The sequence below is a fragment of the Podarcis melisellensis genome (genome assembly GCF_964234715.1).
Source record: "Podarcis melisellensis genome assembly, chromosome: 4".
NCBI classification, from domain to species: domain Eukaryota; kingdom Metazoa; phylum Chordata; class Lepidosauria; order Squamata; family Lacertidae; genus Podarcis; species Podarcis melisellensis.
Window position 1 is genome coordinate 79728483 of NC_138531.1, and position 13148 is coordinate 79741630.

A 13148-nucleotide genomic window follows, 5' to 3' on the forward strand; every position below is an offset into this window, starting at 1 on the left:
GCGGCCAGGAGTGGATGGCGGGGTCGTCACGGCCGCCGCCGCCGCCTCTCCTCCTGCTGCCGCAGCCCTAGGCGGCCGCCGGGCTCGTCTCCCGCCTCTGCCAGGGCGCTGCTGAGCCGCGGCGCGCCAGGCTGCTGCTGCAGCATGCCGAACCCCAGCGGCCTCGACAAGGCGCTGAAGATGTCCTTGCAGAGGAAAACCAAGATCCACTCGGCCGCTGGTAAGGGGTGTGGGGGGGGGGGGAGGTCAGGGGGTGCGAAGCGGAGGGAGGGAGAAGCGCCCCCGGAGCCCCCCACTCCTCCTCCTCCTCCTCCTCCTCCGCGTCTTTATTATCCCCGCGCCGCCGCCGCTGCATCCACTGCGCAGCAGCAAGCCGCCTCTCGCTTCTTCGCCGCGCGAGCTTTCCATTTCATATTTATATCGATAGAGAGAAAGCGCGAGGCTCATTCCATGCATATTTCATGGCGACCAGGTTGGGGATTCGTGGCATCATTCACCTTCCTGCCCGCCTGGTTGGATGAGGTCAGGCCAGGGCATTCTTGGGGGGGCGGGGGCGGAATCAAAAGAGCTGCTCTTCGGAAAGGGAGATGGTGCGATGGGCGGCAGAGGGAGGGGAAAGGGTCATTGCCAATCTGCTCCGGATCGATCGGTTTCCAGTTTCCTCCAGGGAGAGGGAGGGTTCTGCTCGTGGCTGGGCCTGATGCCGGATTGACCCCTTGCAAACCGGCCCGGGGATTTTCGCTGCAGTGCGCGCTCGTGCGTTTTAAAACACCCGGCTCGTTTGCGCCTTTTTTTTAATGTCTTGCGCTTGCCTGCCGCTCTGGCCGGTTCGCAAATTGAATAAAATACGAAACCTGTCAATTTGTCAGCCAGCAGCAGCAATAGCAAAGCCTGCGCTGACTGGCGGAGAGATTAGCATAAACCAGCATAAACCCACCATTGCGCTGTTTTGGGCATATAACTAGTGCACCCGCTAATCCATCTCCTTCTGGATGTAAACATTAGATTCAGAGTAGGGATTTTCCTCCAGACCTGCAGCAGTGGAAAAGGTGGTTAAATTATCCTGCCCTCCTGCTCTGATCCCAGTAATTATACACATAATCTACAATAAAACATGCGCAACCTTGCACACTAAATGCAAAAATGCATATATGCAAATACAGACCAATGCACACATAGGTCAATGCCACATATAGATCAGCGGTCACATATGCACATATAGATCAATGAGCACTATCTATTCTAAGGACAGATGGCCTAATTTCATGTGTGTGGGGGTGTGTTTATGATGGCCTGTATCCTAAATTGTGTGTGTATGCACACACAATACCATTGCTCTCTGTCTGAGGCAATTGATGACCAGGCATTTGATGACGTTTGTGCTCCTTCATCCAGACTACAATCTGTGCATCCCGTGACTGCTGCCCTGCTAATAAGTCCAAATTCAGTTCTCCACATTTTTGTTCCAGTTTGCAACTTATTTATTTCAGGAAAGGCCTCATAAAGATTCACCATCATATTAATGTGATTTTCTCCTGATATGCAAGTCTTAGCGGTATGCAATTTTTTCTAATGTGCACAGTTTTGCAAATCAATTCTCCCCAATGTAATGCACTTTTAAATGTTACTTTCACAGATGATAGATAGATAGTATGCATTTCTTGGCTGGAGAACTGCAATTGCAAAGTCCGGAGAAGTGTGGATTTTGAAGGGTGGTTGTGTTTTGGTTCATATGTTGTTCTGGAAAGTGAAAATTAGGTAGGTTTGCCTTTCAGTGCAAGCTGAATCGAGTTTCTCATTCCCAGTAGTCTCTCTGTGAACATTCTACTCCTGCACGTGTTGGTAAAGAGATATTGAAGCTCATCTAACAGAACTTGCTCCTTCCTTCCTTTCCATCTTTTTCCTGGATGGTTTTGATTTTACTTTAGAGCAGCTCTGATTTTGATCTAAGCCATGGCAGTGTGCATGTGTGTGTGTGTTTATCCTTTTCCCAGGTCCTGTGCATTCTCCACCCTGGACCACAGGTTCTCCATCTTTGGCTTGGGTGGTGCTGGACATCTCTGTCCTGCCATGCTATGCTGCAGCTCCCCGTTCCCCCAGCAACTGCAGCCTGAAGCAGCCACCTCACTCTGCCTAACTGTAGAGCTGGCCCTAGGTTGCTTTGGTGCATTTTGGGGTTGGGAGGCAGCAAATCCAGATGCCTCCCCACCCACATAATGAACATAGAACACAATTCTTTGAGCTGTTATGAGGCCAATGGAAATGGACATGAGATGCAAGAGCCCATTAACATTCTTGTGCAGCTCCTATTCATTTCACAGGGATCTTTGGAGAAGAATTTTCCAACATGCCCGATGTTAGCTGAAGCTGGTCTGTTTCTGTTTCAGACAATAAAAGCCTGCATCTATTGCCTTTTGTGGCATCCAAAAGATGCCAACAGAAGGGGTTACCTCACCTTGCCTTGTGGTAAGACTCCCTTTGCCAGTACTCCCACCACAGTTTAAGAAATTAGAACTTAAGTGGAAATGCCAGGGTAATACTAAGGGTGTGGAACATCAGACTCGGGGGCCAAATGTACCCTTCCAACCTTCTCCATATGTCCCTCAGACCTCTCTCCAGGCCATACTCCTAACTGGCTCTGCTTCACACCCCACATGTTTTTGCCTGGCTGGAATATGTCCCTGAAATCTTGATAATGCTTCTTGCTTGTCTGGATGGAGACTAGATAGCTGTGTGTGTGTAGGAACCGCATCATGTACTAAAGTAGAGCTTCCATTGGTTGCCCTGCCTACTTCTGCCTCTGGTCCCACCCACCACTGGCATGTGGCCCCTATAAAGTTGCCCCAAAAGTGAATGTGGCCCTCAGCCTGAAAAAAGATTTACCACCCATGGATTATACCTTGAATTTTATATGCGTCAAGCATGTGTTCTGCCACTGACTTTCGTTCCTCTTATGCTTTCGAACTTCACTCATCAAGCTTGCATCTTTCACCCAGGTCACATTTCAGGAGCTTACAGGTAGCACCCAAAATTTATTGGCAGTGGAGGTGTTGCAGGCAGGAGATTAGAGAGAAGATAAGAGATTTCTAGGAGGTGTGCTCCACTCTAGGGTTGACGCAAGGAAGCACAGTGAATCAGCCTGTGTTCGTTTAACGCATGCATTTGGGAGAGTTTTCTCATGAAATATATTTTGGGGAAGCACAGTCCCCCAAGGGCATCTGTTCACTACTTGCATCTGCAAAGTCATTTGAAAAACACTGCTGTACCTGCACTGAAACTTGCTGTTGCGTCAGGTCAGTGCCCATACTGTTTAGTACTGTATCTGTTCTGGGGAATGACAGAAATTTCTCTCCTCCCTAGTTCCGGAATTTGGCTGTGTCCATGAAACCTATGTTGGGCTACATGCCTTTGAATGTGTCTGACTTGTTTCTTAGCTGTTCCTTGCAATTCTTTGATGAAACTCCTAGGTACTTGTTCAGACAGTGGACTAATATATAGAAGTACTCCCTTTTACTGAAATCGTACCACTGGTCTTTGCTACCCAGATACACAGGTGACGTTGTGGGTTAAACCGCAGAGCCTAGGACTTGCCGATTAGACTTGTCGGCGGTTCGAATCCCCACGACGGGGTGAGCTCCCGTTGCTCGGTCCCTGCTCCTGCCAATCTAGCAGTTCGAAAGCATGTCAAAGTGCAAGTAAATAGGTACCGCTCCGGCAGGAAGGTAAACAGCATTTCCGTGCGCTGCTCTGGTTTCGCCAGAAGCGGCTTAGTCAGCTGGCCACATGACCTGGAAGCTGTACGCCGGCTCACTCAGCCAATAAAGCGAGATGAGTGCTGCAACCCCCGAGTCGGTCACAACTGGGCCTAATGGTCAGGGGTCCCTTTACCTTTACCTTTGGTGCTGCAGCTTGGGCTAGATTTGGAATCAAAATCTGGCCCCACAAGCCCAGCCCCATTGGCAGATGGCCACCGAGAGAGCAGCAGGTGATGGGGGGTGGTCTACTGGGGCTGGCGTCAATTGCCAATGCAATTGCCAATTTTCTTTTTTTAAAAAATACATTTTATACCCGGGGAAAGGCTAACCAGGCATCTACATGGTTACATATCAGATGCTCATCATCTTACTATTTTTACATTAAAAACATACCTTTTTCTAAAACACAATGCTGCTTATTCCCAAGTTAATGTGTTTAACACAGGCTTCCTCCATCTCGGCCCTCCAGATGTTTTGAGACTACAATTCCCATCATCCCTGACCACTGGTCCTGCTAGCTAGGGATCATGGGAGTTGTAGGCCAAAAACATCTGGAGGGCCGAGGCTGAGGAAGCCTGGTTTAACAGGGACAAAACTCCCGTTTTATTCCTGTAATCATGTCGATGCTGTGATGTAAAATGTGAAGGATCTGAGGCAGCTGGTCACTTCCTCGTAGGCCACTGCTGCTCGCTTCCATGGTTCCACTGTCTGTCCTCAGGGTCATTTGGCAGCCTCCTGGAATGTGTGGGGGCCCAAACCATGTCTGATACATTGCTTAATTCTGCTGACTCTCCTTCTTTCAATTGCTATATTTTTGGTGATTGCGGTTTTTATTTTTTTTATCTTTGCTGGCTTCCTTGAGCGTTTCAGTTTTCAAAGCAGAAATGTTTCAGATAAGCAGATTTCAGACCAGAGCTGGCCCAACAATAGAGGCAGACTAGGCAACTGCCTAGGTTGCAAAAATTTCAGAGGTGCTTAGGAGTACATTCAGGTGGAGGGAGTATTGTGTAAGTTAGCATTTCTGTCCCATTTTCTGATGTCCCTTTCACACGGCAGTACCTGCTGTGTTATGAACAGAGGCTTTCTGGCTGACGTTCGGGCGTGTTGCAGCACTGAATATCATTCACATCAGTAGGTGTGGTGTGACATGGCAATGAACATCATTGCACAACATTGCTACTCTCTCACCTTGCCTCACATGTATACTTCCCTCCCCCCCCTCCCCGTGATTCCCCCATGAACCATTACATGTTATGGGCCAGATTCAACTAAGTAGGTGCGCTAGCTGGAACCAGCAGTTGGGTCATGGGCCAGGAGTTGGCTTCACCTGCTGAGCAGCAACCTGAAGGAGCAGAAGGCAAAGTCATTCCACCTACTGATGATCAGGAGCCTTCTTGCTCCTGATGAGAACCAGCTGGCTCCAACATCCTTAAGCAGGGTTTCTAGCCTCAGTCAACATTTGTGATTCCTGACCAAACCTTGCTGCTTCTTGCTCCTCGTGACCTTGGACCCTCGGCTTTCTTGACCCCCGGATTGTCTGACTAGGTGAACTGAGATACTCCTGACTTTAGGACTGAACTGGACCTTGTATATGAACTCTGCCTCCAGGCAAGTACCCCCCCCCCCCGAAACTTGGCTGGTTTCTCCCTCCATTGAGCTCTGCTGTGGCTGGCAGCACAGGACTATGACCAGTTGTGCATGTGCGCCACAGTTGTGCACCAGGACGTCCTTCCCTCATCCCCTCGTATGCCCCCACCCACCCAAATCAGCTCTGGGGGCTCTGGACAACCCCCAGAAGCCAGTGTGGGAGCCAGTGTGGTGTAGTGGTTAAGAGCGGTAGTCTCGTAATCTGGGGAACCGTGTTCACTTCCCTGCTCCTCCACATGCAGCTGCTGGGTGACCTTGGGCCAGTCACACTTCTCTGAAGTCTCTCAGCCCCACTCACCTCACAGAGTGTTTGTTGTGGGGGAGGAAGGGAAAGGAGAATGTTAGCCTCTTTGAGACTCCTTCGAGTAGTGATAAAGCGGGATATCAAATCCAAACTCTTTTTCTTCTTCTTCAGAAAAGTGCAGAGGCCAGAGGCAGGATCGTTCCATTGGGAAAGCTGAAATATTTGCACTGATGGAACAATTGGAAGTGCCATTGAATTCCTCCATTTGTATGCATTTTGTACATGCTGTAAAATATGCATTTGAGTTCGTGCATCCCCCAAATATACACATTTTCTATATGGGGGTGGGGTTGTTGTTGTTTTACACACAATCCTTATTTATGTACATGCTTCTGGGAACTGAAATTTCATGGCAGATCACAGAATGTGCACAATCTGACTGATAGTTGCAGTCCCTACATCAAATTGATTTAGTCCACTGTGAAAAGTGTACCAAACAAATTCTACCTCCATCTCTCACACTGGTCAGTATTTCCCAAAGCTGGTGCCCTCCAGATGTTGCTGGAGTCTGTCTCCCATCAGCCCTGCCCATTGTCCATGCTGGCTCAGGTTGGTGGCAGTTGGAGGCTATCAACATCTAGAGGGTCCCAGGTTTCCTATCCATGCTTTAGTGCCACCAAATGACCATAATAAGAGGCCGCACATTGATTTAAATTTAAGTTATTCTCTAAGATGCTTACAACTCTTTTTTGTTGAAGCCACAGAGAGCAGTGACATGCATCCTTTCCTTCCTGGCTCTTTTAAGTTGTCTTAAAATAAGCTGTTGTCAATATCACACTAGGTGGTTGCAAAGTGCATTTCCTCCTCCCCCCCCCAAAAAAAATCACTTGAAGCTTGCAAAAAAATTAGAGGTCAGATGTTGACACCATTAATATTGATTCAAATAAATAAATGCTGTTCCAGTCCTTTGTGATCTCCATCCAGGGGATGTCAAAATATTGTTGTATCAAAGCAGTAATTACAGTATCCCTTTTCAAAGTTTGCAAAATTGAGCTATAAATGCTAGGCGACCTGATGGTGCAAAGCCATTATCCTTATTTAGCTAATGGGAAATTTTTGCTGTCTGTACTTCCCAGTATAGTGCTAGTCTTCTAACTTTGTGGGCTTGTGTGCGCAAGGGAAAAGTTACCTGGGCTGGCGAAAGGCATGCGGTGCCGCAGAAGCCACTTGGGCCTCCAGTGACAATCTAGGAGCATTGTGTGGCTTCCATGAACCCCCCCCCCATTGGTCTGATTTCATTTTTTCTTTGACACAACAGAATGAAATTGTTTTTCCAAGTCTTTACATTGTTGTTCCAGCTGCCAGTAATGGATGTGCCATTCAGGAGGTAGGGGGTGCACTTCCCAGCTACAAAACAGAACTCATCACGGTTGGGAAAATGTGTTTTCCCTCTACGGATGCATTATTTGGGGAGTTACATTTGCATTCTTCTTTGCAACAGCTCAGCACCAACTCTGCAGTAGAATTTGTGTCTCAAAGGCCCCTACTGCCGATCCAGAGGAAGTCCACTGCACTTAAGTTTCATTTAATCAATAGGACAAATGAATCAATGGGAGAAGTTAGTCATTACTAACTTAACATCCCGTTTATTTCATTTTGACTTAAGCTTAAACACATTTATTTTCCTTGAATCAGGGCCATAGCATTCTTTTGGAATACCAGTTTTATATCTCAGTAGCACAGTGGTCTAAACCACTGAGCCTAGGGCTTGCCGATTGGAAGGTCAGTGGTTCGAATCCCCGCGATCGGGTGATCTCCCGTTGCTCGGTCCCAGCTCCTGCCAACCTAGCAGTTCGAAAGCACGTCAAAGTGCAAGTAGATAAATAGGTACCGCTCCGGCGGGAATGTAAATGGCGTTTCCATGTGCTCCTCTGGTTTCAGCAGAAGCGGCTTAGTCATGCTGGCACATGACCTGGAAAAACTGTCTGCAGACAAATGTCGGCTCCCTCTGCTGTAAAGTGAGATAAGCACCGCAACCCCAGAGTCATTCGCGACTGGACTTAACTGCCAGGGGTCCTTTACCTTTTTAGAAATAAATTCTACTGTCCAAATGTGTTGCTTTTGTGAGCAATGGAAAATTCACAACTTGATAGTTCCTATATAGCAGCAAATCATGATTTGCAAAGCATGATAATTCTATCCAACAAACCATGGCTGCTGAACAGCTGTTTGAGCAAACTATGGTTTGGGTGTTACATCTAAACCAATGGTTATCATGGCCCTCAGTGTATTGTTTTGGAAGAAAGCCACACAAACCATGGCTTACCTCTACGTGAGACGCATTTGAAAATCCCACTTTAAACTTTGGTTAGCACAAACAGGCCCTGTGTCACCATGTAGCATTGCTGTATAGCTTCTGGAGCCCCAGAGCTCTAGCAAGGCTAATTCCTGAGGCCTCCCCTGGATTCCCCTTTATCTGCCACTGATAACAAGCAGCAGGCAACTGGATTAGGGATCCACCATTTAATTTCACACAATACCCCCATGATTTGTCTCTTCGGGGCATTATGGGAAATTTAAATGGAGGTGCAGCAACCACCATTTACATTTCCGATGTTGCCTTGGAGTAACACTAAATTGGGGACATTGCAGGACTTTTAAATGGTGTGCTACTGGTCTCAGGTGGTGCCAGTGGGGCAGTGATGTACAGTGGCGTAGCGTGGGTTGTCAGCACCCGGGGCAAGGCAAGTAATTTGAGCCCCCTAAGCCGTGGATTTGCGCCCCCTAATCCTAACCCCCAGATGTTGTGCCCGGTGCGGCCGGCCCCCCCTGCACCCCCCACGCTACGCCACTGGTGATGTAGGAAAGGGCCCTCGATGGCATATTTGATAAGCCCATTCCGTTAAACCTGGAGTCATATTTGGGCACAAGCCATGACTTATTGCTACATTTGAATTGAACCCATGATGTGATTTCCAGAGTTGGTAAAAATGGTGGGCCACAGCCTCAGTTGAGTGTGGCTTCATGAAGGCTTGGAAGTGATTTCCCCTTGAACAATGTGGCTCTCGGTTTGAACTTGGGAAATCAATATGAAAAACTGTAAACAGCCTGGGGATAACAGACTTGTCATTCCATGTTCGGTGAGGATTTTGCCTTCTAGCGGCAGGGAATCAACCCACGTTAGTCCCTCATGTTTAGCAGAATAGACATGAGTTTGGGTGATTTGTCATGATTTGTCAGCATAGAGAGCCCATATACTGTGTCTCACCCGATTCAGACAGCTGTAATAATACAATACTTGCAATATAATGGGTCAGATTGAAATACCAGTTTCACTAGCGGAAGACCCTGCAAGGACTCCTGCTAGTGCAATGGGGCTTCCCCTCTTTCTGTCTCTTGTGCTTGCACTAAATCCACTCTAAAGCATTGGGTGATCCCATAGAACAGTGTCCAGGGGGATGAGAGATTGTTCAAGCATTTCTGCTTGCCCAGCAGAACAGTCTCCTTAGCACTACATAGGATTCCACCCAATGGGTTGTAGTCAACAAACTTTTACTCAGAGTAGGCCCTCTGTAATCAACAGTGATTTTAATTTCAGTGGATCAACTCTGAATCAGAAATAACACACCTATATAAAGAGTATATTATGCCGTCGGTTCAAGTGTTCACATTATGAATCTATGAAATGGGTAACAGATTGAGGATAATGAGTTCCTCAAATGATAATGCTTACTTCTTACAAGGTATCACCTCAAATGTCTGGTGCCAATTAGATGGAGAGATTCAATGCCACCTTTTTAGTCTGGTGTGTGCGTGGCTTAGTATAATACTGCACTGTTCTGTAATTGTGATGCGCATATCAAACAATATCAAAGGTCTGTTTTTACTTTCATGAACACCTGCTTGGTTTTTGGTAGTCATTGATTCTCCCCCCTCCTCGCTGCCTCAGACTGCAGTTGGAGGGTTGTGTATAAAGTACTATCCTCTTTATAGGTTGAAAAAAACCCTTTAATGGGAAGACTAGACTGCAGCCAAGTATTGCTATTTGCAAGAAGTCTTTTTGGTACATTTGAGTTTTTAAGCATGCAACATCCCACCTGCAGTTGGGCGTGGCAAAGCCCCATCAGAGTCTTATTCTAAATGGGTAGTTTGTCTCCTAAGAGCTGATGCATGGGGAATTCAACACTGCATGGTGTTATGGTGCAGGCTGCCTCCTGTTTTGAATGCTCTGCCCCAAATGCTATTCAGAATGCCTCAGGGAAGTTTCTAGCAGTGTGTCTGGACCGGAATGCAAATGCACTGTGATCAAAATGAATGCTGGTGCCGGCGCAAGACTTGACTAACCACAGATGCCATAAAGGCTACTATGCTTCCTGCAGGGATCGGCTGCATGATCATGTTCCCATGGATAACTATTGTGTAGCAAATCCAAAAGACTTGAAGTCACTTCCCATCAGCAGAACCCCAGCCTGCTTCCTCAAGGACCAGCTGTGCAATGGGATTTCATGTGGGAAACTTGGTCACATAGCTGATCCAGCAGGGTTTCAAAGTACCCCATACCTAATGCCAAATATGACATTAGGTGTGAAGCTGGTGGGCATGGTTTGGGGAAAGTGGCTCTGTGGGCCAGATTTGGGCTGCAACAAACTTGGCTACAAACAAACAATTGCATAACACTGGCTGCTGGTCTTTTGCCTGGCATTAAGTGTTATCTCTAGGGAACAGATAATGGAAACAAGGATATGGTGGTAGATTCAAAACCAAGGATATTTGATTCCCCCTCTCACCTTCTCAGTCATCAGTCACCAATTCCTGGGCTCTGAGCTGTCTCCCCCTGGGGGTTCCCTTCCTCCACCTCTCCTCTGCGTCCAGCCAGTCCGTGCCCTTGAGATCCTGGCCCTTGTTAGCAGAAGGAGCCAATGTGTACACAGAAGGCATCACGAAAAGGGCAGCATGTAAGAGCTGAGTGGTTTGCAGCAGCATATTCATTTTAAAAGACCTCCCTAGGTGTCATTGCTTCAGCATCAATATGAGCAGCGTTCCTCTCTGGCCTCAGTTATGAATGAGGTTTGCTTTCCTTTTGTTTGGCATATATTTAACTTCTGAGTCTGTCTGCATTTGCTCTGTGACCCAGACCTTTCCCTGCTGAGCTTTTGGGAGGGATTGCAAGCGGTATTATTAAAAGCTTCATACTGATAGTTCTTAACCTTAACCTACCCTTCTACAGAAGGTGGAAACCAGGTTTCCTGCAGTTCCAGCAGCTTTTACGAAACGTTTCCACCATGATTTACTGGGGCAGTTGCACGTTTGGTACCTAGAAACCATGCAGTGCAGCCCCCTGCCCAAGTAAGTGGCCATCTGCCTCCACTTCCTGGTCAGCTATTACAACCCAGGCTACAGCTTGCCATCAGCAGAGACACCCAAGGCTGGCTCCAATTTAGAACGGCCCCCTGGCAAAGTGGTACCCAGTGGTCTCTACAGAGAAGACTAAGCTGCTCTCAGTTGCAGTTGAGTCTGCCCACTTGATTGCACCTGGTCTTCTGCGGGCCCAACTCTTCTTTGGTTGTCACTTTAGGGGTGACAGTCTGGATGCCCAGTTGCAGCGTATGATTGGGTCACATGCAGCTTCCAACCTGCAACTTGATTTGACACCCCATCACTCTTTAGTGGTGGTGCTTCGTTAGCAATTAGGAGCAGCAAGAACCTTAGAATTTGTTGTTTTTTTTAAAAAAATAATATTTATGACTTTTAAAAGTTACAAAAAAGGAGAAGAAAGAAAAAGAAAGACAAAAAAAACAGAAGAGAAAAAAGCAAAAACAATACAATATATAAACAATACAAAACCCAACCTGAACCCATTAAACTAAACACATAAATGAAGCAAAACAAAAACAATCTAAAAACATCCCTCCTTTTCCATACTCTATCCTTCATTCCCTTGTTTCCTCGACTTCCTCACACCTCCCTTTTTGTATCCCACTTCTAAGTACTTGTTTCAGCAAATCCTTTCCATCTTTCTCTATTTTCTATCATATTATAAATAACATATTTTTTAACCTTATTTCCCATTAAGACTAAAGTACTTATATATACTTAACTTCTTATAGCATTTCTGCTAAATCCATAAAATATCATTCCACCATTTTTCTAACAGTCATTACTTTTACAATATTTCTAAATATACGCTTTAAAGAACCTTAGAATTTGTCACCATCCTGTGCATATGATGTGCCTATAAGGAGGGAGATCATGACATCATAGCATGAGGGCAGCCACCTTGCCTGTGTGATGGGTGGAGGAAGGAACTATTACAGAAAGTGACCTAAGAAGAAGGATGGCCGTGACCTTATAACAGAGGGGTATCCAACATGATTCCACTCCTGATGCTGCTGAACTACAACTCCCATTATCCCATGCCGTTGATGGGAATTGTAGTCCAACAACATCTGGAGAGGACCACATTCTGTGGCAAAATGTTGGATGTTCTCTGCTGTGATGCTCACAAATTGAGTAGAGTCATCTGTAACTACTGCTAATGGTTTAAGTGATCAAAAGCAGATCAATACAACTTTTAACCTATGCGCTCATTCAGCTGTACAGATGGATCTGTTGAAAATGTAGGGTGGGTGTATTTGTCCAGGGTATGGCATCAGCTCTGTGCTTACTTTGTCATGCATGCAGCACAAGTTACCAGGCCTCCACTGTGCAGTTAACAAGCTGCCAGAATTTGGGTGGCAGAAGATACAACTGAAAACTCTTTGCAGGTTCAATTTATCATAGAAGGGTCTGGAATTTACATTTTTAAAAAAGATTTTATACTAGTCAGAAACTGGGTTAGTAACAGCAATGATGCCTCTGCTTGCTGCTACAGTATCTTTAATTTTTTGGGGTGGGATAGACATACTGTTGTCCACTTCTGCCCACATTAAAATCTAGGATTTCTTCATTGATTTCTGTGTTCAGCTCTCAGTTTTGTCCAGGGACAGTTACAACTATTATCTCAGTGTGAACCAGGAAATGATCTATTCAGACAATAAGATCATTATATTTGCTCTTTTTATATCTATGTGCCTCTTCCTTTGCTGTCTTTTGCTCATTTCTCCTAGAGCAGGAAAAAGGGTAGAGTGAAATTGAGCACAGGACAACGAAGGAAGAGAAAGAGAGAAAACCTACTCTGCTCCTTTCCTCTTCTGCACTCCTTGTCTTCTTTCCCTGCTAGCCTCTTCCGCCAGCTGATCTGCAATATTTAGAAATCTCTTGGGCTGTTGAAGCCATGACCTCTTCTTCACCAGCCATTACCAGCCAGCCAGTTGCACACTTTTCTTTTCCAATGCTCAATGTTCTTTGGCTTCTGAGCATGCTTAATCCGCATTAAGCTCTTTTTTACTGGGCTCATAATTTATTACAGACCAGAAATGACCTAAAATAAAACCGCACAATGCACTATAATTTTAAATAAATAGCAAAATACAAAACAATGTATAATGGCCAATGGCTCAAGT

General features: G+C 46.2%; 1 protein-coding gene across 6 annotated transcripts in view; it reads left to right on the top strand.

Annotated features, from left to right (window-relative positions):
- ATP8A2 (ATPase phospholipid transporting 8A2) overlaps window positions 1-13148 on the top strand; it is a 308445-nt gene continuing 295297 nt past the window's right edge. For all 6 annotated transcript variants that reach the window (XM_081909320.1, XM_081909321.1, XM_081909322.1 and 3 more), the window contains exon 1: window positions 1-220. In XM_081909320.1, coding sequence (XP_081765446.1) covers window positions 145-220 — 76 coding nt within the window. In that variant the 5' untranslated portion in view covers window positions 1-144. The remainder of the gene's footprint in view (window positions 221-13148) is intronic.